Consider the following 26,596-nt stretch of genomic DNA (forward strand, 5'->3'; position numbering starts at 1 on the left):
TGTCAGTAAAATTTATTTTTTTAAAGACATCATCTGACCACACTTTTGCCCTTTGGAAAGATAAAGGAACAATAACCTTTCTTGATACGTTTGAAGGAAATTGTTTAATGTCAATTGATCAATTAGCTGAAAAGCTCAATTTGAATAAGACACTTCTTCTTAGATATTTCAGATTGGTTTTTATGCCAACTTTTACATTTGCCTTTTCAACTAATTTGATTGAATTTCTTCTTCAATTAAATCCTTCCTGAAAAGAATTGATAGCTAACTTTTATAACAGCTTACTTAATTTACGTCCTATATTCAATGATAAAATTAAAGGTGCTGGGGAACTGGAATTTGAGCAGCTACCTTCTGATGATTTATGGGAAAGAATTTTTCAACTTGGCAATACTACTTCAATTTGTGCCCATCACTATTTGATTCAGTTCAAGGCAGTTCATAGCGCACATATATCCAAGGGCAGATTGGCCTGTATATTTCTTAATACAAGTCCTATTTGTGATAGGTGTAAATCTGAAGAGTCCACTTTGTGACTCCTATGTTTTGGTCCTGGGCAAAGTTAGATAATTTTTGGCAAGGTGATTTTGAAACTTTAGTTAAAGTGTTGGACCTAGATTTACAGCCAAACTTACTCACAGCTATTTTTGGGATCTCTGTATTGGGATCAGGCTTTGCACTTGCTTCAGCCCAAAGGATAGTTCCTTTTCAACATCGATGGCAAGGACAGCTCGAAGACTCAAATGGAAAGACTGCAATCTGCCTACTTTACTTCAATGGCTTTCCTCCATTATGTCATGCTTAGATTTATGAAAAAAATAGGTCAGACATTTGATACTACCTTTAACTTTGAAGAAACCTGGCAACCATTTATTCAATATTTTCTTATAACTCAAACTAATAAATAAACTTGAACCACTTTCAGTTTTGTTTTTTTTCCTCTAATTATGTTGTGTTTACTCAGGAAAGATTTCTTCTCTACTTACTTTGAAATTATTCTAAATTTGATTTTGGGTTTTTTAAACATCAGAGTTGGATGTTTCTGTTTGTTTGTTTTATGCATTAACTCTTTATTTCCATACTCAATCTAACTGTCAATATATGGAAATGTTAAACTAATTTGAAAGTACTTGATTGTTATATTCAAACATGTATATTATTTGATTGTAATATACATGTTTTCTGTATATTATTCTATATTTTTTTTTGTGGAAAATTAATAAAAAGATTAAAAAAGAAAGAAATTATTGGAAGGTGTTCTAAGAGGTCAGAAACACAATTATTTGAATAGCCAGAAGCTGATTTGGGATAGTCAACATGGCTTTGTGTGTGGTAGATCGTGTTTACCTAATCTTACAGTTTTTCAAGGAAGTTACCAGGAAAGATGATGTAGGAAAGGCTGTGAATGTTGTTTACATGGACTTTAATAAGGCCTTTAACAAAGTCCCACATGGGAGGTTAGTCATGAAGGTTCAGACGCAAGGTATTCATGGTGAAGTACAAAACTGGATTCAATTGGCTGGATGGGAGAAGCTAGAGAGCAGTGGTGGATAATTGCTTCTCAGATTGGAGGCCTGTGACTAGTGGTGTGCTTCAGAGATCTGTGGTGAAAAAATAATAATAAAAAGAAAAAGAGAAGAAAAGAGAGGGAGCTTTGTTGTAATGTGAAGATAAAAGTATTTTCTGGAGAGGGTTGGATGGGAGAGAATAACAGTCACTGCGAAATCAGTTGACACTTGCAAGCAGGTTCGCAGTCCAAAAGGAGAGGGGAGTTGTGGTTGCCCGTCAAGGGACGAGGGGCAACTCAGAGAGTTGGGGGGGGGACACTTGGGGTCAAGGGAATTTAGAGTGGGAATGGTTGAAATATTTTATGTTTTAGAAGGGTTGTCATACAGTGCATTCAAAAAAAGAAAACTGAGAAATGAAAATGGGGAAAAGGGGAAAGGTGGTGGTGGGGAAGTGGAAATGAGGTGAAACAGAGTATGAGATGGCCATGTTGACCTATATGACTATAAATATTAACGGAATACATAACCAAATCAAAAGGAAGAGGCTATTAAATTTACTGAAAAAAGAAAAAAATTGATATAGCATTCGAGCAGGAAATGCATCTAACTAAAGTGGAACACAAGAAATTAAGGAGAGACTGGGTAGGGCACGTAATGGAAGCATCATATAACTCAAAAGCCAGAGGTATAGCTATATTAATCAATAAAAATGTACCAATCAAAATAGAGGACGCAATAATAGATCCAGCAGGGAGATATGTAATGATAAAATGTCAGATATATTCAGAACTCTGGAATTTGGTCAATATATATGCACCTAATGAAAAGGATCAAAAATTTATGCAAGATATTTTTTTGAAGATTGTAGATACGCAGGGGAATAGATTGATAGGAGGGGACTTTAACCATAATTTGGATTCAAAGATGGATAAAACTGGACAAAAGACTAGCAGAAAGAACAAAGTAGCCAAGTTTATGGTTAAATCAATGCAGGAAATGCAACTTTTGGACATATGGAGGAGACAACACCCAAAGGAGAAGGAATACTCATATTATTTGAGTAGACATAAAACATACTCAAGGATTGACCTGTTCCTGTTGTCAGCCCATATCCAAGGGAGAGTTAGGAAAACGGAATATAAAGCTAGATTGTTATCTGCGCACTCACCACTATTATTAGCAATAGAACTGGAGGACATCCCACCAAGAACATATAGATGGAGATTAAACTCCATGCTACTTAAAAGACAGGATTTTAGAGAATTTATTGAGCCCCAAATTAAAATGTATTTTGAAATAAATACAGAATCAGTGAAAGACAAATTTATATTATGGAATGCAATGAAATTCTTCAACAGAGGGCAGATAAGTTATGTAACTAAGATGAAAAAGGACTACAGTCGGGAAATAGAACAGCTGGAAAGGGAAATAGTAAGTACAGAAAAAGAACTAGCAACAAGGGAAGATACAACAAAACGAAGAGAATTGGCGGACAAAAACAAAAAGTATGAAACAATACAAACGTATAAAGTGGAGAAGAACATAATGAAAATAAAGCAGAAGTATTACGAGCTAGGAGAAAAAACGCATAAAATACTAACCTGGCAACTTAAAACAGAACAAGCTAAAAGAACGGTATTGGCATCAAGGAAAAAGGACAAACAAATTACATATAACCCAACAGAGATCAATGAAAACATTAAGGAATTCTACGAGCAATTATACCCAACTGAGAACGAAGGGAAAGAAGACAAAATAGATGAGTTTCTAGCTAAAATTGAACTACCGAAATTGCAAAAAGAGGAGCAAAACAAATAGATAAAACCATTTGAAATAAGAGGAGATACGAGATATATTAAAAAAGCTACTGAACAATGAAATGCCTGGGGAGGACAGACTCCCAATAGTATTCTATGAAACACTTAAAGAGTTACTAATTCCTCCTCTCCTGGTAGTAATGAACCAGATAGAAGAAACACAAAACTTGCCAGATTCACATAAAACAGCATTGGTATTATTACAGTAATACCAAAGAAGGGGAAAGATTCACTAACACCAGCATCGTATAGACCAATATCTCTACTTAATTCAGATTATAAGATAACAGCTAAACTATTAGCAAACAGATTAGCCGACTATGTACCAAAAATAGTAAAACTAGATCAAACTGGATTTATTAAGAAAAAACAAACAACGGACAATGTTTGTAAGTTCATTAACTTAATCCATGCAATACAAGGAAATAAGACGCTAACAGTGGCTGTTGCTTTAGATGCAGAGAAAGCCTTTGACAGAGTAGAATGGAATTATTTATTCTAAGTATTACAGAGGTTCAACCTACCAGAGAAATATATTAATTGGATTAAAGCATTATATAAGGGTCCAATGGCGAAGGTGACAGTAAATGGATATATAGTAAACCAATTTAAATTAAGCAGGTCAACTAGGCAGGGATATCCACTATCTCCCTCACTGTTTGCTTTAGCAATAGAACCATTGGCAGAACTGATAGGAACATAAAATAAAATAAAAGGGTTAAAAATAAAAGAGAGGGAATATAAAATAAGTCTATTTGCAGATGACATCATAGTATACTCAACAGAACCAAAATTATCAATAAAAGAATTACATAAGAAATTAAAGGAATATGGAGAAATATCGGGGTACAAGATCAACGCAAATAAAAGTGAAGCGATGCCAATGAATAAATGCAAAATTCATAAAGTTTTAAAAAGAATCACCATTTAAATGGCAAACACAAGCAATCCGGTATCTAGGTATTAGATTAGATAATAATCTAGGCCATCTACACAAATTAAATAATCAGCCATTAATGAAGAAACTACAAAATGACTTAGAACATTGGAAAGATTTACCATTAACACTGATAGGAAGGGTAAATTGCATTATAATGAATATCTTCCCAAGTATACAATACCTATTTCAATCGTTACCAATACACTTAACAGAGAAATTCTTCAATAAACTAAAGAAAATAATAAGGAAATTCTTATGAAAGGGGGGAAACTGAGGATAGCACTATATAAATTAACAGAATGGTACAAACAAAGTGGTTTGCAGCTACCAAACTTTAAAAATTATTATGGAGCATTATTATAGAGCAGCACAATTTAGATATCTATCAGATTTTTATCAAACAAGGGAAATACCAGATTGGACCAGTTTATAGCTCGATAAAATAGGGGAGAAGGTACCTGAACATATACTTTATAAGTGGGATGAAAAACTGGTGCAATATAAAAGTCACCAGTACTGCACCATCTGCTCAACATTTGGAAGAAGATTCACGTAGAAAGGAAAAAAACAAATTACCAACTACCAAAATTACTATTGACACAAAATCAACTAATCCCTTTCACAATAGATAACCTTTCCTTTAGAGAATGGGAGAGAAAAGGGATTAAAAGAATAGAAAATTGTTTTTTGGAAAATAATTTATTATCATTTGAACAAATGAAGTACAAATATGGAATAACTCACGGTACAATGTTTGCATACCACCAACTGAAAACCTACTTATGGGACAAAGTGGGAAGCAGACTGAGGTTACCAGAAGGAAGTAGCTTTGAATATGTGATTACAGACACAATGATAATTAAAAGATTTATAACAAACATGTACATCAAGCTGCAAGAGAAAGAAATTGATGAAATAAGCTGTAAACCCAAACAAAAGTGGGAACAAGATCTAAACATAAAGATAAAAAATGAAAAATGGGAAAAGCTAAGCTCCAGAACTATGAGAAATACAATAAACACAAGGTTACGCATGATACAATATAATTGGTTACACAGGCTATATATCACGCCCCAAAAGTTAAATAAATGGGACCCAACATTATCAGATAAATGTTTTTGCTGTAAAAAGGTAACGGGAACAACAGTACATGAAATTTGGGCAGATGAGAAAGTGGAAAAGTTTTGGGAAGATATAAATCAGGTATTAAATAAAATCACAAAAAGCAACATACCAAAAAAATCAAGAGATCTTTCTTCTTAGTAATATAAGAAGTAAAGAATTAGGCCTCAAACTGGATGAAGCGCAAAAAAGATTTATTATGATAGCCTTAGCTGTAGCAAAAAAATGTATTATGTCAACTTGGAAATCAGAAGAGAGCCTGAGAGTACAGCAATGGTACATAGAAATGAATGAATGTATTCCATTGGAAAAAATAACATATAATTTAAAAAATAAAGTCACATTATTTGAACAAATTTGGGAACCGTACATGGAACATAACAGAGAGGGCCTACGTAAAATGATAGAATGAGACGAAATGAACTGACCCAGTGTGTAACAGTACAGGACACAATTTTCTTGTTTATTTTCATTGTGTGATTGTTTAATGGGTTTATTGTATTGTATATGTTGAACGCTTAATGGGTTTGGAGGGGGGTGGAAGGAGGGAAGGGAGGGGGAAAAAGGGGAGAAAATGACACTGTGTATATTCAAGAGGGAAATATTTGTGTGTATTTTGATTAATATGGTTCATAGTGTGAAAAATAAAAAAATTATATTAAAAAAAGAGATCTGTGATGGAACCATTGTTGTTTGTCATCTAGATCAATGATCTGGATGATAATGTGGTAAATTATATCAGCAAGTTTGCAGATGACACTAAGATTGGAGGTTTGGTGGACAGCGAAGAAGGTTTTCAAATCTTGCAGAGGGATCTGGACCAGCTGGAAAAATGGGCTGAAAAATGGCAGATGGAATTTAATGCAGACAATTGTGAGGTGTTGCATTTTGGAAGGACAAACCAAGAAAGGACATACATGGTGAATGGTAGGGCACTGAGGAGTGAGGTAGAACAGAGGGATCTGGGAATGCAGATACATAATTCCCTGAAAGTGACGTCACAGGTGGATAGGGTTGTAAAGAGAGCTTTAGGAATATTGGCCTTCATAAATCAAAGAATTGAGTTTTGTAGCAAGGATGTTATGGTAAAGTTGTATAAAATATTGTTGAGGCCAAATTTAGAGTATTGTATGCAGTTTTGGACACCTAACTGCAGGAAAGATATCAATAAGATGGAAAGAGTGCAGGATATTTAGTTTACTTGGATGTTGCCTGGACATCAGGAACTGAGTTGCAGGGAAAGGTTAGGTTAGGAGTTTATTCCCTGAAGCATAGAAGATTGAGAGGAGATTTGATGGAAGTATTTAAAAGTACTTAAAGAACTTAAAGAAGTGGACATTCAGATAGCAGATGCTTTAAGAATTATTTTCCAGAACTCGATAGACTCAGGATCAGTACCCATGGATTGGAGGGTAGCTAATGTTACCCCACTATTTAAAAAGGTGGGTAGAGAAAAGGCGGGGAATTATAGGCCGGTGATCCTTACCTCAGTAGAGGGCAAAATGATGGAATCCATTATTAAGGATGTCTTTGTTTTCTTTGGCTTGGCTTCGCGGACGAAGATTTATGGAGGGGGTAAAAAGTCCACGTCAGCTGCAGGCTCGTTTGTGGCTGACAAGTCCGATGCGGGACAGGCAGACACGATTGCAGCGGTTGCAAGGGAAAATTGGTTGGTTGGGGTTGGGTGTTGGGTTTTTCCTCCTTTGCCTTTTGTCAGTGAGGTGGGCTCTGCGGTCTTCTTCAAAGGAGGTTGCTGCCCGCCAAACTGTGAGGCGCCAAGATGCACGGTTTGAGGCGTTATCAGCCCACTGGCGGTGGTCAATGTGGCAGGCACCAAGAGATTTCTTTAGGCAGTCCTTGTACCTTTTCTTTGGTGCACCTCTGTCACGGTGGCCAGTGGAGAGCTCGCCATATAACACGATCTTGGGAAGGCGATGGTCCTCCATTCTGGAGACGTGACCCATCCAGCGCAGCTGGATCTTCAGCAGCGTGGCATATGACTAGCAGAGAAGGGATCGGACAGAGTCAACATGGATTTACAAAAGATAAATCGTGCTTGACAAATCTATTGGAATTCTTTTGAGATGGTGACAGGTAAAATAGATGGGGGAGAGCCAGTAGATGTGGTGTACCTGGACTTCCAAAAGGCCTTCGATAAGGTCCCACATAAACGACTGGCATGCAAAATCAAGGCTCATGGGATTGGGGGCAAGGTATTGATGTGGATTGAGAACTGGCTTGCAGATAGAAGACAGAGAGTTGGGATAAACGGCTCGTTTTCTGAGTGGCAGGCGGTGACCAGTGGGGTGCCTCAGGGATCTGTACTGGGACCCCAGCTGTTCACAATTTACATTAATGATCTAGATGAGGAGATTGGATGTAATATCTCCAAATTTGCAGACGACACTAAGCTAGGAGGGGTTCTGTGCACTGAAGAGGGGGTCAGGAAACTCCAGTGTGATTTGGATAAATTGGGGACTGGGCAGATACGTGGCAAATGCACTACAATGTGGATAAATGTGAGGTTATCCACTTTTGGTAATACAAACCAGAGGGCAGATTACTATTTGAATGGCAATAGATTGGGAAATGGGAAAGTGCAGAGAGACCTAGGGGTTCTTGTGCTCCAGTCACTGAAGGCGAGCATTCAGGTGCAGCAGGTGGTTAAAAAGGCAAATGGTATGTTGGCCTTCATATCAAGAGGGTTTGAGTATAGGAATAAGGATACCTTACTGCAGCTGTACAGAGCCTTGGTGAGACCACACCTGGAGTGTTGTGTGCAGTTTTGGTTGCCTTATCTGAGGAAGGATGTTCTTGCAATGGAGGGAGTGTAAAGGCGATTCACCAGGCTGATATCAGGAATGGCAGGAATAACTTATGAGGAAAGATTGCGCAATTTGGGATTGTACTCGCTGGAGTTTAGAAGATTGAGAGAGGTTCTCGTAGAGACATATAAAATTCTGGCAGGACTGGACAGAATGGATGCGGAAGGGATGTTTCCAATGGTGGGGGGAGTCCAGAACCCGGGGCCATGGTTCGAGAATAATAGGCAAACCATTTAGAACCAAGATGAGGAGGAATTTCTTTACCCAGAAGGGTGGTGGATCTGTGGAATTCATTGCCACAGAGGACAGTAGAGGCAGGTTCATTGAATATATTTAAGAAGGAATTAGATCTATTTCTTCAGTATAAGGGAATTAGGGGTTACGGAGAGAAGGCAGGGACGGGGTACTGAACTTTAAGATCAGCCATGATTTCATTGAATTGTGGAGTAGGCTCGAAGGGCTGAATGACATACCCCTGCTCCTATCTTCCATGTTTCTATGAGGGGGATAGAAGGTAGGTGAGATACAAACCAGAGGGCATGGGTTAAGAGTGAAAGGGGAGGTTTAGGCGGAACGTGAGGGGGAATTTCTTCACACAGTGAGCGGTGGGAGTGTGGAACAAGCTGCCAGCTGAAGTGGTGAATGTGAGCTTAAGATACATGAATGGGAGAGGAATGAGGGGGAGACTATAGACTAGATGCAGGTCAGTGGGACTCGGCAAAAAAAATGATTTGGCACAGACGAGAAGAGCTGAAGGGACTTGTTTCTCTGCTGCAGTTTTCTCTAGTTCTTATATCACATGAATGGGCAATAAGTCTAAAAGCATTCATTCTTTAAAGAATTGTTGAAAACACATTGTAGATCATTTTCACCGTATGTTCCCTGGTGAAAATGCTATCATTAACTTTCAGTGAGAACAAACAATTCTCCAGTATCTTCTATTTTGGTGATCACAAGAGTTGTGGTGTATTCTGTTGAATACAGTAAATACTGATTTCTCGCCTTTGTTTTTGTACAGGGTGATGATGGTGGCAGCACGAAGGTCCTGAGGCAGTTTTCCTTGGTCCCAACAAAGCTTGAAAAACTCATGCAGTTTGACATGCAGAGTTTTGCCGCCAGCCTTCCAGACCTCTGGGGGGATTCCATCCATATCTGCTGCTTTGCCACTTTTCAGTTGTTCGATTGCCTTATATGTCTTATCCTGGGTGAGGACCTCATCCAGCTCTAGCCTTAGGGGCTGTTGAGGGAGCTGGAGCTGCTCTCCATTGCAGGCAAAATCTTCGCTAGGATTCTCCTAAATAGAATAATACCTAGTGTCGCCGAGAATATTCTCCCAGAATCACAGTGCGGCTTACGCGCCAACAGAGGAACTACTGACATGGTCTTTGCCCTCAGACAGCTCCAAGAAAAGTGCAGAGAACAAAACAAAGGACTCTACATCACCTTTGTTGACCTCACCAAAGCCTTCGACACCGTGAGCAGGAAGGGCTTTGGCAAATACTAGAGCGCATCAGATGCCCCCCAAAGTTCCTCAACATGATTATCCAACTGCACGAAAACCAACACGGTCGGGTCAGATACAGCAATGAGCTCTCTGAACCCTTCTCCATTAACAATGGCGTGAAGCAAGGCTGTGTTCTCGCACCAACCCTCTTTTCAATTTTCTTCAGCATGATGCTGAACCAAGCCATGAAAGACCTCAACAATGAAGACGCTGTTTACATCAGGTACCGCATGGATGGCAGTCTCTTCAATCTGAGGCGCCTGCAAGCTCACACCAAGACACAAGAGCAACTTGTCCGTGAACTACTCTTTGCAGACGATGCCGCTTTAGTTGCCCATTCAGAGCCAGCTCTTCAGCGCTTGACGTCCTGTTTTGCGGAAACTGCCAAAATGTTTGGCCTGGAAGTCAGCCTGAAGAAAACGGAGGTCCTCCATCAGCCAGCTCCCCACCATGACTACCAGCCCCCCCACATCTCCATCGGGCACACAAAACTTAAAACGGTCAACCAGTTTACCTATCTCGGCTGCACCATTTCATCAGATGCAAGGATCGACGACGAGATAGACAACAGACTCGCCAAGGCAAATAGCGCCTTTGGAAGACTACACAAAAGAGTCTGGAAAAACAACCAACTGAAAAACCTCACAAAGATAAGCGTATACAGAGCCGTTGTCATACCCACACTCCTGTTTGGGTCCGAATCATGGGTCCTCTACCGGCATCACCTACGGCTCCTAGAACGCTTCCACCAGCGTTGTCTCCGCTCCATCCTCAACATTCATTGGAGCGCTTTCATCCCTAACGTTGAAGTACTCGAGGTGGCAGAGGTCGACAGCATCGAGTCCACGCTGCTGAAGATCCAGCTGCGCTGGGTGGGTCACGTCTCCAGAATGGAGGACCATCGCCTTCCCAAGATCGTGTTATATGGCGAGCTCTCCACTGGCCACCATGACAGAGGTGCACCAAAGAAAAGGTACAAGGACTACCTAAAGAAATCTCTTGGTGCCTGCCACATTGACCACTGCCAGTGGGCTGATATCGCCTTGGCACCTCACAGTTTGGCGGGCAGCAACCTCCTTTGAAGAAAACCGCAGAGCCCACCTCACTGACAAAAGGCAAAGGAGGAAAAACCCAACACCCAACCCCAACCAACCAATTTTCCCCTGATCCGCTGCAACCGTGTCTGCCTGTCCCGCATCGGACTTGTCAGCCACAAACGAGCCTGCAGCTGACGTGGACATTTACCCCCTCCATAAATCTTCGTCCGCGAAGCCAAGCCAAAGAAGACAGTAAATACACAAATACACAGGGCCTGGGGGAGGTGGGGGTTTGAAAGCTTCCTGATTGTCTCAAAGATTGAATCTGGAGCTCGGGCTGCCAATGGTTTGAATGGGAGTCTGTACAGCTGCAGAGACAGCAGGAACACTGGAGGCAAATATGGTTTTTAGACTAAGTGTTGGGAAAAACACAGAAAAAATTAACATTTTACTGCCTGTGTAGTCGTTCACAGTGAGCATCTTTTAGACTGCAACAGTCTTGGTGGTTGGACGTGCAGTAGAGTGCATGACCGTCAATGATTTTTTAATGGAGCGATTTACACTGCAGGCTTCCTCCAAAAAGTTGGAGGGCTCCTGCTTGATAAATCACGGGGCAGGAATTGACTCCAAATACCTGCACATTCCTTTTGAGACTGCCCATGTAGCGGCCAAATTGCTTGATTGTGCCGTTACATGCCTGCTGTCTCAAAACCATAAAAGACTCTTTTGCTTCTCTTCCTCCTATTGTTAGGAACTTTGCCTTACTATAGTATAGAGAGAAGTTGAAGTATATCATGTTTCTCACATTTTTAATGTATTAATACATGACAATAAAAAAGGAACCTTGAACCTTGACAGCAATCAGTGAGCAGAAACTCTGAAACATCTTACTCCCTCTCCTCCAAATTTCTCACAATCACCAAAGCAATGATTCAACCATAAAGATGCTAGAAGAAAGAAGGAAATCAATGAAATAAATTAAGGTACACAAAATACAAATAAAGTAAGAATGTGAAAGCACATGTGGAAGAAATGCACTCAAGATAGAAGTAAAGAGTGGAAGGTTTAAGGAGAGCAAACTTAAGCAGTAAACATCAACAAGAAAATTATTAAACAGCATATTAAAAAGAATGAAGCCATCCCCAAGGCACATGCTGCTTTGGAATGCAGTCACTAACTGAATCAATCCCCAGCACCACACCTGTCACAGTACTACCAGTTGCTCTCCACTTAGTTGTGCCCAATATGCTGAGAATGACCCAATTAAGAGTTACATGTTGATCTTTTTGAACATGCTAATTAAAAGCGTTTGGTGCAAGTTACTTTTTAAAAAAACTATTTAATATTTTCAAAACAAAAACTTTTACAAAATCCATAATATAAAAATTAGAACTACAACTATCTCACCCCCCCCAACAGACCCCACAAGGGAAGCATTAAAGAAAATATTTATCACAGTTTAAGATATTATTAAATTCAGACATTTCAAATAAGGCGACCACATCTTAACAAAAAAGAATCATAATTATCATGCAAATTATATGTTATTTTCTCCATATAAATACAGAACCTCAACTCATTATGCCAACAATTTCCATTTATCTCAACTTCGTCTTTCCAGGAAGTCGCAACACATTTATGCGCTACCGCCAATCCTAAATGCAGAAATGCTGTCTGAAACTTATCTAACCCCAAGCCCATAAATGGAACAATATAACTGAACAAAAAATGTTTGGGATCTAATAAAAATTGAATTTTAAACAAATTTTGAAGAAATCCCTGATTTTTACCAAAATGATTGAACTTTAAACAAAGCCAAACAGAATGTAAAAATGTTCCAACACGTGATCCACATCTAAAACACGACTCTGAATTACTAAATCTATATTTCCTCAATTTCTCAGGGGTTAAATATAACTGATGCAAAAATTATAATTAATCATACTATATCTTAAATTAAACAATTTATTCACACCCTCAAAACACATCATCTCCCAGTCGGCCTGATCAATATCACAAATTAAATAATTTTCCCATTTAATCCTAGATTTATCTACATCTCCAAAATAAAACCCTTATCCGAAAAATGAGAAATCATAAACTCAAATTTCGTTAACTTGGGAATTTTCATTTCTCTTCCAAAATTTTCTTTCACTAACGCTCTAATTCAATAATAAACAAACAAAGAATTCCCTGAAATTCCAAATTTCTCTCTGTTGATTAAATGATAAAAATTTACCCTCTTCAAAACAATCCTGTAATAACTTTATTCCTTTAATCTGCCAATTTCTTAAAAATCTATTATTCCATGTAAAAAGAATTAATTTATTTTGATGTATTGGAGCCTCAACAAATATTTTACTTTTTGAACCTATTAATAAGTTCCTTTTAGTCCAAATCCCTAATAAGTGTTTCAAAACCAGTACATTATATCTTTGTAGTAAAACAGAATTCGATTTAAATACAAATTGATGTGGACAGGGTTCCAGTATACCAGCCAATTCTACCTTGTCCCAACTAGGGAGACACGAAACATCTAACATACGATTAATAAATCTTAATTGAGCTGCTTCATAAGAATTTTGAAAATGGGGTAACTGTAAACCTCCCAAAGCATACTTCCAAGTCAATTTATGCATCTCAACTCTTGCCAATTTTCCCTTCCATAAAAATTCTCGGACTACTTTATTTAAGTCTTGAAAAAAAGATTTCAAAAGAAAACAAGGAATCAATTGAAAAAGATATTGGATTCGTGGAAAGATATTCACCTTAATAAAGTTTACTCAAACCTATTAATGACAAATGTAAACCCTTCCATTTAATCAAATCAGCTTTGATCTATCTCATTAATGGTTCGTAGTTTAAATTATTCAATGACTGAATATTTACATCAACCATTAACCCTAAATATTTAATTTCATCAGTTCAACGAAGTTTAGTAGTTTGGAGCAAGTTATGTGAGAAGGAGAAACTGCAAAGGGGAGATTTAGAGAAATTTGACCTTCTTTTTCCAGTGACTATTTTAATTTCAATGCATGATTCCTATACATTCTTTCTACATTGATGTCTGGCTGCCAGTCATGGACCATCTTAAATGCAATGAAAACAGAATCAATGCAGCAGAGATGTGCTTTCTCAGAAGAATGCCATGCACATCATATACAAACAGGATAACAAACGAAGAAGTTCTACAAAGAACGAAAACAAAATGTACATTACTTGAAGAATCAGTAATCAGCAATCAAAATTATTTGGACACATTATGCAAAGAGAATCATTAGGACATTTAGTTATACCTGGAAAACTGGAAGGAAAAATAAGCAGAGGCAGACAGAGAATGATAATGAGAGATGGAGGAACATCATGGTTAGAAACAGGAGAGGCAACAACTACAATTCGGAGGGTCAGAGATCGTGATGGATGGAGAGACATGATCGCTTACACTGAATGGCAAGGTACCTGAAGCATATGATTATCACCTTTTTGCCATAATAAGATAGATATAAGATAAAGTAGCTGGAACTTTATTTTTTAATTGTCTATTTTTGCAATCAATAATTCATTCCTGGATACAGCAATCAAAAGTTATTACCAATTCAGAAGTGAACTCAACACATTTCAAAAAGATAACGTTTACAGATCTTTTAATCCCATAATCATTTTACTACAGTTCTACACAAACTTCAAAATGGAACACATCAGATTGAACAAAAAGCCACATGCATTATAAGATCATAAGACAGGAGTAGAAATAGGCTATTTAGCCCATTGAGTCTGCCCCGCTATTTAATCATGAGATGATCAAATTTTCTACCCAGCCTTCTCCCAATATCATTTATTGCCCTGGATAATCAATCTCTGCCTTAAATATACCCAATGGCCTATGACAACAAATTCTATGGAATTTGGCTGACGACATTCTTCAACATTTCTGTTCTAAGCGGAAACCCTTTAATCTTGAAGCTCTATCCTCTTGTCCTTGACACTTTCACCATGGGAAACAACCTTCGTACATCTACTGTCTACACCTTTCAACATTCAAAATGTTTCAATGAGATCCCCCTTCATTCTCCTAAATTCCAACAAATGTCAAACACTCCTCAAATGATAACCCTCTCATTCCTGGAATCATCCCTGTGAACATCCTATGAACCCTCTTCAATGTCAGCACAAACTTTCTTAAATGAGGAGCCCAAAACTGCTCACGATACTCCAAGTGGAGTCTAACCAGTGCCTTATAAAGCCTCAACATTCAGACGTGTTTTAATGTCAAGATGCAGCTTTGTGATTCATTAATGGATAGAAAGCTGGCTAACATAACTCACATCAATCAAAAATAAAAAGGAATAAAGAAATAATTTCAGGTGGAAAATTATTAAAAGAGGTATTCCAAAAGGATCAATTTTTTGAACTAGAAGCACAAATTCAGTTTCTAAATTACATCAAATTGGAAAGTGTTGTAGATAAAGGAGAGGATGGCAACATAGAAATGCAACGCCTTTACAGCGCCAGTGATCAGGACTGGGTTTCGAATCCTGCACTGTCTGTAAGGAGTTTGTATGTTCTCCCTGTCTGCATGGGTTCTCCCGGGGGCTCCAGTTTCCTCCCACTGTTCAAAACGTACTGGGGGTTGTAAGTTAATTGGGTGTAATTGGGCAGCAGGGGCTCATGGGCTGAAATGGCCTGTTACTGTGCTGTATGTCTAAATTTTTAAAAATAATTTAGGATGATATAAATAAAATTGAAGATGAGGCTCTGTGATTTGAAAATGAATTTCAATAGAAGTACAAAGTAGTGCATTGATAAGAATTGAAGCAAAGTTACTAACATCTTGGAAAATATGTAATATGGAAAAAGGAAGAGAGAGACTGGGGGAACAGATGTCTTACTAGAGCACCGATTCTAACTAATAATGCAATTAACAAATTACTTGTGTTTAGAGCAAGCAGGATGTGCTAAACATGTATGGCACCTGGGTTAGGTCAAACAGTGAAGTGAGCACCATCTGGCGTCAATATTAATAAAATAAATAGGGTTTCCAAATGTTTAGACATTGTTACATGCCCAGAGGACCCCAAAACCAGGCATCAATAGATATTCATCAAGACAAATGGTCACTTAAACAAAAGTTACTTTTATTTATGTTTAAGCATGAAAACAGGAGCAAACTTCATTACTATTAACTTAACTAACCTAACTTAACCCCCTCTAAGCGCACGTGTATGTAAGCTCAGAAAAGTTCTTTGGTTCACAGTCCAATCTCACTTCTCATTCCTCCAAGTTTACTGGTTGCAGGCAATTCTTATACTGTGCATAGAATTTAACATTTATGAAGTTCACCAGGCTTGAAAGGTAAATGGTTACCGCTCAGGAAGGTTCTTGTCGGTTTTCAGAGAGAGATTTTTGTTGTTCCAGAACACAAACTGATCCCTTTTAATCAGCAACATCAGTGTCTTGCCGAAGTAACTTGCTCCATCAGGGTTTTCCCAGATGATAACGTCTTTCTTTCAGGTCACCACAGAGTTCCTTTTTGTTTCACTTATTTCATTAGGCAGCCAGTCCTCTCCTCTCGTATGGACCACAAGGGCTTTGACCAGGCTGAACTAAGCACTCACAACCCATCTTCAAAATGGGGTTTTTCCACAAGCTTTCCAGCTTGTCCTGATCCAGTCCCAGCTGCTGCTGCTGACTGTGGCACTGCAGAACTGATCTCTCTGAGAAAAAGCCTGTTGACTCTCTCTGCTTGCAAAACCACATGACCCTCTTAGAACAGGAAACAGCACTCCCAGACACCCTGCAGCTCCGAACAACTCCTCTGATCTCTTTCATCTTTTGTTTTTCAAAACAACAATCTATTAGTGAAGTCTCTTGGGCATCCGCCGAAGATTGTGCAAAAGCCCCCAGGAGCTGCCCTGTCTGGCTTGAGCAGAGCTCCTGTATTTTAAATGAGATCTGTTTTGAAGTATTTGTATGTGACCTACACTAAAAAACCCTGCCACAATTTATCTCCAAAACACATATCTATAGACAATACACAAACAAGATAATCTGTCACAACATGTAAATCACTTTTTACAATTTAAAAAAAATTTTTCACACTATGAACGATTTTAATCAAAATACACACAAACATTTCCCTCTTGAATATACACAGTGTCATTTTGTCCCCTTTCCCCCCTCCCTTCCCTACCTCCTTCCCACCCCCCTCCAAACCCATTAAACATTCAGCATATACAATACAATAAAACCATTAAGCAATGTCATCACACAATGAAAATAAACAAGAAGATTGTGTCAACTACTTTTACACACTGGGTCAGTTCATTTCGTCTTCTTCTGGCAACCTCAGTCTGCTTCCCACTTTGTCCTTTAAGTAGGTTTTCAGTTGGTGGTATGCAAACATTGTACCGTGAGTTATTCATATTTGTACTTCATTTGTTCAAATGATAATAAATTATTTCCCACAAAACAATTTTCTATTCTTTTAATCCCTTTTCTCTCCCATTCTCTAAAGGAAAGGTTTTCTATTGTGAAAGGGATTAGTTGATTTTGTGTCAATAGTAATTTTGGTGGTTGGTAATTTGTTTTTTTCCTTTCTACGTGAATCTTCTTCCAAATGTTGAGCAGAAGGTGCAGTACTGGTGAGCTTTTATATTGCACCAATTTTTCATCCCACTTATAAAGTATATGTTCTGGTATCTTCTCCCCTATTTTATCGAGCTCTAAACTGGTCCAATCTGGTATTTCCTTTGTTTGATAAAAATCTGATAGATATCTAAATTGTGCTGCTCAATAATAATGCTCCATAATAATTTTTAAAGTTTGGTAGCTGCAAACCACTTTGTTTGTACCATTCTGTTAATTTATATAGTGCATTCCTCAGTTTCCCCCCTTTCATAAGAATTTCCTTATTATTTTCTTTAGTTCATTGAAGAATTTCTCTGTTAAGGGAATTGGTAACGATTGAAATAGGTATTGTATACTTGGGAAGATATTCATTTTAATGCAATTTATCCTTCCTATCAGTGTTAGTGGTAAATCTTTCCAATGTCCTAAGTCATCTTGTAGTTTCTTCATTAATGGCTGATAATTTAATTTGTGTAGATGGCCTAGATTATTGCCATTTAAATGATGATTATTTTTAAAACTTTGAGTAATCAACATTATTCATTGGCATTGCTTCACTTTTATTTGCGTTTATCTTGTACCTCGATATTTCTCCATATTCCTTCAATTTCTTATGTAGTTCTTTTATTGATAATTCTGGTTCTGTTAAGTATACTATGATGTCATCTGCAAATAGACTTATTTTATATTCCCTCTCTTTTATTTTTAACCCTTTTATTTTATTTTCTGTTCTTATCAGTTCTGCCAATAGTTGTATTGCTAAAGCGAACAGTGAGGGAGATAGTGGATATCCCTGCCTAGTTGACCTGCTTAATTTAAATTGGTTCAATATATATCCATTTACTGTCACCTTCGCCATTGGACCCTTATATAATGCTTTAATCCAATTAATATATTTCTCTGGTAGGTTGAACCTCTATAATACTTTGAATAAATAATTCCATTCTACCCTGTCAAAGGCTTTCTCTGCGTCTAAAGCAACAGCCACTGTTGGTGTCTTATTTCTTTGTACTGCATGGATTAAGTTAATGAACCTACAAACATTGTCCACTGTTCGTCTTTTCTTAATAAATCCAGTTTGATCTAGTTTTACTATTTTTGGTACACAGTCAGCCAATCTGTTTGCTAATAGTTTAGCTATTATCTTATAATCTGAGTTAAAGAAGAGATATTGGTCTATACGATGCTGGTGCTAGTGGATCTTTCCCCGTCTTATGTATTACTGTAATTATTGCTGTTTTACATGAATCTGGTAAGTTTTGTGTTTCTTCTATCTGGTTCATTACTTCCAGGAGAGGAGGAATTAGTAACTCTTTAAATGTTTTACAGAATTCTATTGGGAGTCCGTCCTCCCCAGGCCTTTTATTGTTTGGTTCCTTTTTTCGTTCTCAGTTGGTTATAATTGCTCGTAGAATTCCTTAAAGTTTTCATTGATCTCTGTTGGGTTATATGTAATTTGTTTGTCCTTTTTCCTTGATGCCAATACCATTCTTTTAGCTTGTTCTGTTTTAAGATGCCAAGCTAGTATTTTGTGCATTTTTTTTCCTCCTAGCTCATAATTCTTCTGCTTTATTTTCATTATGTTCTTCTCCACCTTATACGTTTGTAGTGTTTCTCATTTTATTTTTTCGTCCGCTAATTCTCTTCTTTTTGTTATAGCTTCCCTTGTTGCTAGTTCTTTTTCTGTACTTACTATTTCCCTTTCCAGCTGTTCTATTTCCTTTTGTAGTCCTTTTTCATCTTAGTTACATAATTTATTATCTGCCTTCTGATGAAGTCTTTCATTGCATTCCATAATATAAATTTGTCTTTCACTGATTCCGTATTTATTTCAAAATTCATTTTAATATGGCGCTCAATAAATTCTCTAAAATCCTGTCTTTTAAGTAGCATGGAGTTTAATCTCCATCTATATGTTCTTGGTGGGATGTCCTCCAGTTCTATTGCTAATAACAGAGGTGAGCGATCAGATAACAATCTAGCTTTATATTCTGTTTTCCTAACTCTCCCTTGGATATGGGCTGACAACAGGAACAGGTCAATTCTTGTGTATGTTTTATGTCTACTCGAATAATATGAGTATTCCTTCTCCTTTGGGTGTTGTCTCCTCCATATATCCAAAAGTTGCATTTCCTGCATTGATTTAACCATAAACTTGGCTACTTTGTTCTTTCTGCTAGTCTTTTGTCCAGTTTTATCCATCTTTGAATCCAAATTAAGGCTAAAGTCTCCTCCTATCAATATATTCCCCTGCGTATCTACAATCTTAAAAAAAAAATCTTGCATAAATTTTTGATCCTCTTCATTAGGTGTGTATATATATTGACCAAATTTCAGAGTTCTGAATATAACAGACATGTTATCATTACATATCTCCCTGCTGGATGTATTATTTCCTCCTTTATTTTGACTGGTACATTTTTATTGATTAATATAGCTACATCTCTGGGTATGTGAAGCCCTTTTTCAGTCTGATTCTCGGTCAATATTGTTGCCAATCTGTCAATGCCTTGAAATGCTGATACAAGGGTCTATGATTAAGGGATACGTGTTCGGATGGTTCAGGCAAATGTAAGAGATTAGCAGGGGTTGGATTATGGGATCCGAGGATTTGTAAACTTGAAAAGATGATCATGGGGTTGGGGGGGGGGGTGTGGAGCGTGGTGAGGCATGACAGTTGGAAGTCACTTTGAGAGTGAGGAAGGCATTTTGAGGGAGGAATTCTTATCATATGGGATGTGTTGCTAAATATTTACGTACTTACCCTACTACTGACAGAGTTCACAGTGCCGCTGTCTCACTGTGCCAGAGAACTTGATGCAATCCTGACCTCAGGTACTTCTGTGTGGAGTTTGCATATACCAGGTACATCCTTTGACACCATTGGTTTCGCTTGTTGCTTTGGTTTATTCCCACATCCCAAAGACACGAGTACTAGTAAATTAACTGCCCATTGTAAATCATATCTAGTGTGTAGGTGAGTGGTAAAATCTAAAGATAGTTAATGAAAATATTAGAGAATAAAAATGGGATGAATGCAGAATGTCTAAATGTGTGAATGATTATCGGGCAAATTTGGTCGGCTGAAGAGCCTGTTTCTATGCTGTATCTCTCTGAGACTGTGTATAAGAAGTGATGTCAAAGTGCAAACAATTTTTATAGCTGAAAGGGGACTTGCTACATTGCTGTAATGGGCCTTAACGCGAAGATTAAAGGGTTCAGCAGTGAACATGGACTGCAGCAGCAGAAGTAGTAAAGGTGGGGAATAGCAAAGAAATAGTCAGGGAGAGCTAAACACAAGAGAGAAATGTTAATATATTACAATAGGCTTTGATAAAGAGTGGTGGACAGAGGCTTGTATGAACCACCCACATGATTTGTTTCTGTGAAGTAAATACCATGCAATCGCACATCCTTGAAATGTTCGCTGATTATTTTTATTGTTCCTGAAGATGGCCAGCATTTATTGCTCTCTTGTTGGTGGACAACATTTGAGAAAACTTTAGAAAGTTTAATAAAAATGAAGGGCTTTCTATGCTGCTTCAAAGATTCCTTCAATCAAGAGCTGCTTCATCATTCTAGCAGAACAGTGAACCAAATTTCCATCAAATAGAAATCACAAAGACTTGGATTGCTAACATCACCCTGGTCACAATCTGTTCTCCCTGCTACCTTTGGATAACAGGCACAGAAGCCTGAAGACCAACACCTCCAGGTTCAAGAACAGATTCTTTCCAACAGCTCTCAGGCTCTTGAACCTCCCCCCTTTTACACTAATCATGCACTGCACCGACACCACAAAAGGATTGTCTGCACTATTCTAACTACACATTTTTTTCTTACACTGTGATAACTGTGAATATTTATTGCCTATCTTTTGTATTTATTATCTCTTTTTCAATTTAACATGTACAAATTATGTTGCTTTTTGTGCAGTCCCTATTCAGCTGTAGCAAGCAAGAATTTTGGTATACATATGCATTCTACAATGACTACAGCAATAAATTAATTATAATTATCAACCGGATAAGAAAAAAGACTGCAGATGGTGAAATCTGAAGGTAATCACAACCTGCTAGACGATCTTTAAACTCAATGTATTTCATTTTGTCAAGTTTCTTATTTCCAGATATTTCAAACATAAATTCTTTTGGTGCAATCTGATCTCCCATCATCAAGGTAATTTTCCTAATAAACTAACCAGAAACTCATTCTTCATAAGAAAACTTGGGACTGATAAATGGCTTGCTTTCAGCAGTTCTGAAGGTTCTGAGCTGACAAGCAAGGTCAAAGTGACATAAGTTGAACAGGAAGAACTTGGCAGGGCACATAGGTGGGTGGTTTGGTGCTTCTTCAGCTGTTTATATGGAACATCTAAGTGTTCCTGGCAAATGGGCAGTGATAGTGGGGAGTGTTGGATGGGTAGTTTTCTGACTGGATGTCTGCAACAAATGGTGTTCTGCAGGCATCGGTGTTGGGATCATTGCTGTTTGTAACATATTTCTGACTCAGGTGAGAATGTAAATAGCCTCATTAATAAATTTGCAGATGACACAAAAATTGGTGCTCACAAATAGTGAAGAAGGATTTCTGAAGATACATAGATCAACTGGACAGTTGGGAGGATGAGGGGATGACAGAATTTAATCCAGACAAGTGAAGTGATGCACTTTGACAAATCAAATTCTGGTAGGAGATATTGAGTAATTGACCTCATGTGCAAGTGCACAGCTTAATGAAAGTGGCAACACAGATAGATAGAATCTAAAAGAAAGTATTTGGCATATAGCCATATAACCATTTACACCACAGAAACAGGCCAGTTTGGCCCTTATAGTCCGTTCTGAATATCTTCTCCCATCTAGTCCCACTGACACACATTCAGCCCATAACCCTCCATACCTCTCCCGTCCATATACCTAGCCAACTTTTTCTTAAATATTAACATCAATCTGACTTCTACCACAAGTTTATTCCACACCCCCACCACCCTCTGCATGAAGAAATTCCCCCTCATGTTTCCTCTAAACTTCTCCCCTTTTACCCTCAATCCATGCCCTCTTGTTTGAATCTCCCCCACTCTCAGTGGAAAAAGCCTATCCACATTTACTCTATCTCTCCCCCTTATAATTTTGAATACCTCTATCACCCCTTCATCATCTTTGCTCCAGGGAAAAAGTCCCAGCCAGCTCAATCTTTCCCTGTAACTCACCCTGAAACCCCGGCAACATTCTCATAAACCTCCTCTGCACTCTCTCTACACTGTTTATATCTTTCCTGTAATTCAGGCGACCAAAACTGCACACAGTATTCCAAATTTAGCCTCACCAATGCCTTATACAACTTCAACATAACATCCCAACTCCTGTATTGTATTCTCTGATTTATGAAAACCAACATACCAAATGCCTTCTTCACCACCCTATCTACATGTGATGCAACTTTCAGGGAATTATGTACCATGACTCCTAAATTGTCTACCATTGAACATGTATGTCCTATTTTGATTAGCCCTACCAAAATGTAGCACCTCACATTTATCAGTAGTAAACTCCATCTGCCATTTTCAAACCCACTCTTCTAACTGACCTAAATCACCCTGTAAGCTTTGATAATCTTCCTCACTGTTCACAACACTGCCAACATTTGTATCATCTGCAAATTTACCACTCTATCATCTAGATCATTAATATAAACAAACAGCAGTGGACCTAGTACCAATCCCAGAGGCACTCTATTGGTCACTGGCCTCCAATTCGACAAACAATTTTCCACCACTACTCTCTGGCATCTCCCACCCAACCACTGATGAATCCATTTCACTACTTCATCATTAATACCTAATGCTTCCACCTTCCTTACTAACATTTTATTGGGAACCTTGTCAAAAGCCTTACTAAAGTCCAAATAGACAACATCCACAGACTTCCCCTCATCAACCTTTTTAGTAACCGCCTCAAAAACTCTACAAGATTGATTAAACATGATCTGCCCCGTACAAAATCATGCTGACTCCTCCAAATCAATCCCTGTCCTTCCAAATACCAAATACCTTGAAGATCACTTTCCGTTAATTTACCCATCATCGACGTCAGACTTACAGGCCTATAATTACCAGGTTTACTTTTGGATCCTTTTTTGAGCGCGGAACAACATGAGCCACCCTCCCAGTCCTCCAGCACCTCCCCCGTTGCCAGTGACATTTTAAATATATCTGTCAATTATTTGTACACTAACCTCCTCATTAATCCTTATATTATCCATGACTTCCCTACCATATTTCTTCACTTCATCTGGCTCGATATTCTTTTCCTTAGTGAACACTGAAGAAAAAAATCATTTAAAATTTCTCGCTTCTTTTCACGGAGCCCGATTTTATCCCTCAATATTCTTTTACTTTTAATACACCTATAGAAACCCTTTGGATTTATTTTTACTTTGCCTGCCAAAGCAACTTTATATCTCCTTTTCGCCTTTCTAATTTCTTGCTTAAGATTTTTTTTTTACATTCCTTATATTCCTCAAGCAATTCACCTAGTCCCTGCTGTTTATACCTGTTGTACACATCCCTCTTCCTCCAAACCCAGTTCCCAATATCTTTTGAAAACCAAGGCTCCCTATAGTTTCTAGCCTTCACTGGCCGAGGCATTGCATATGAGAGTTAGGATATCATGGTGGACCTGTACAAAACATTGGTTATTGGGAATTGTATACAGATTTGGTCTCCACACTTCAGGAAGGATGTGGTAGCAATGCAGGAAGTGCAGAAGAGATTCACTCTCATGTTGGCTGGAATGGAAGACTAGTTATAAGGGGAGCTTGGACATCACTGTGTATTCTCATTAGAATGTAAGGGATGAACAATGACTCCACAGAGGTGTTCAAAAGATTAGCAGAATAGTTAGGTTAGATAGTCAAAGACGTGTTCCCAGCGCAGGGCAGTTGAGAACTGGAGGGCACAGGTTGAAGATGAGGGAGAGGAAATTAAAGGAGATCTGAGCAGTAAAGTGTTTTCCTTGCTGATCATGATGGGCCAGAAAGACCAATTTCTTTGCTGTATAATTCTATGATTCAATGAATTCTTTGTACCACCTGAATGAGACTTCTCCTTTTTGAGTGGTCATGGGTCTCTGCACTACACCAGTCAGCACTAATGAATAGATTTTGATCAAAAACATTAACTCTGGGTTCAAGGTTTATATTAATAATGTATTAAAAATGTAACAGACATGATAGATAAGATTAGTTTATTGTCATGTAGTAGAATTGAAAATGTGATATTACCCGAAATTTCCTTCAGTCTACTGTAAGGCAGACACACCATCAACAGAGATTTCCCAGCACAGCCAGAGAAAGAGAAGCCAAAAAGACACCAGAGTCAATGAATATCTGTAGATTTGTGTCCAGCACCATAGCCACACTGACTTCAATCCAAACCATCAGCAAGCCGAGCTCCTGATCCAAACCTCCGACATGATCAGGAAGCCTCCAGGCCCATCAGTATCCTCTCGTATGTCAGTTCTGACACCTGGTGCCCCTTCAGCCATTCTCCAGCAGTTCACAACATAGTGCGAGACCTTTGACCGCAGTTCATCAGCAACTCTCAGTCTGCATGGATTCTTTGCCCCGAGTCAACAACAGCCTACCACTTGTGTGTTCTTCAGCCTCAGAGCCCCTTGCTGGTCCGCCACCGTGGTCACTGTCCTGTGGGTGTTCTCCTCTGCATCTCCTTCCCAAATGGGGGGGAGGGGTGTAGTGATCTGCCAATTTTCTGGTGCTTTACGCCAGTTCTTTCCTTCCCCTCATTGCTTCTGACGATCAGGGGCGCCGCCACCTAGGGCCCAGGACCCACGGTCGCAGGATTTTAAAATAAGCCACCATCAGCTCCTTTAACAGGCCATTTAAAGCCTGTACAGAGCCAATGGCAGTCTGACTAGGTGGTTGGATCCTGCAGACGACGCTCTGACTTTGCTCCCTGCTCTCCATGGGTCCACACCAACGGCAGCGCTGCCATTTTTTACTTTAAATTTTGCCTGCCAGAAGGCAGTCAAACAGTCACCATTAGTATTGCCTAGCACCCCTTACAGTACAAGAGAAAGAGAAGTAAAAGAGAGTCCCTTCTGAGGGACTGTGTCTGTGGATTCCCCTCCGGCAGTCTCGCAGCCTCTCCGGTCGCACAGACTCCTGCTTGATTCATCGACAATCCAAGCTCCAGGTCCAAATCTCCAACATGATCTCAGCTCCTGAGGCCCTACTTGCCCTCAGCACCCTAACAAATCCTGGCTGCAATACCTTGTTTCTCATGAGCCATTGTCCAGCAGCCCACAACTTGTGTCGGTCCCCCAATCGTAAGTCACCAAAGGCCCGCAACCAGTGTGTCCCTCAGCCACTGAGCCCCTCACTGGTCTACTGATGTGGTCACCATCCCTTAAGGGTCCTTCAGTTGCTGTGCCCCTCGCTGATCCACCACTGTGGTCACAGTCCTGTAGGGTCATCTCCTTTGCTTATCTATATCAATGGGTGGGATGGGGGTGCCTCATTTTTCATGCCCTATGCTGGTCCGCTGTTCCCCCGGAGTCTGCAACTCCTCATAGCTTCTGCTGAGCTCAGGCACTACCATCTTGGACACTTGAAGCTTGGTTTCTCTTTCTATAGATCCTGATTTCCAGCATTTACAGCTTTTTTTACTTTCATTTGCTCTACACTTGGTGATTCATGTCACATTTTGTCTCAATCACCACTATTCAGCCCAAAATAGTTTCTAGTGAAGAGACATTTTTTACAATGAAGTCAAATGCTGTTGCAAAACACCACTTTTAAGCAAATGTGCGAGTTTGAATTGTTTCCAAAACCATGTTTCCAACTGTTAACTCTTTTTTAATGAATATTTTATTTTCAAAAATTATACAGTGACATTTTAAATATACAATATTATTAAACTTTTTCTCACAAACACAACAAACAAAAACAAAACAGTCTCTCCCTTCCTCCCCTTCTATACATACAGATCTGTTCACCGACAGAGCTTACATATGTTTTAATTATATAAAAGTACAGTTGTGGAAACTACGTTTTTATATTTATAATCTGAAACACATCTCTGAAATTTCGGCTTTTGGTCTGTCTAACCTTGTGGGGTAAGATATATATGGTGTAAAAAAATTATACTGAACCAGTCCATATCTTGCATATATAATTGATGTCACGCTGTCCTTA

General features: G+C 38.6%; 1 protein-coding gene across 8 annotated transcripts in view; it reads right to left on the reverse strand.

Annotated features, from left to right (window-relative positions):
- The window catches only part of arid4b (AT-rich interaction domain 4B), a 239,110-nt gene that overhangs the window by 158,421 nt on the left and 54,093 nt on the right, over positions 1-26,596 (reverse strand). The window contains exon 2 of one of the 8 annotated variants that reach the window (XM_069885138.1): positions 23,618-23,703. The exons of 6 other annotated variants lie outside the window; for them this stretch is intronic. In XM_069885138.1, the coding sequence (XP_069741239.1) occupies positions 23,618-23,644 (27 nt within the window). In that variant the 5' untranslated portion in view covers positions 23,645-23,703. Of the gene's footprint in view, positions 1-6,873; positions 6,933-23,617; positions 23,704-26,596 lie in introns of those variants that run through there. One more of the 8 variants, XM_069885137.1, reaches the window with a different exon arrangement.

Source organism: Narcine bancroftii, chromosome 6 (assembly GCF_036971445.1).
Source record: "Narcine bancroftii isolate sNarBan1 chromosome 6, sNarBan1.hap1, whole genome shotgun sequence".
Classification (NCBI taxonomy): domain Eukaryota; kingdom Metazoa; phylum Chordata; class Chondrichthyes; order Torpediniformes; family Narcinidae; genus Narcine; species Narcine bancroftii.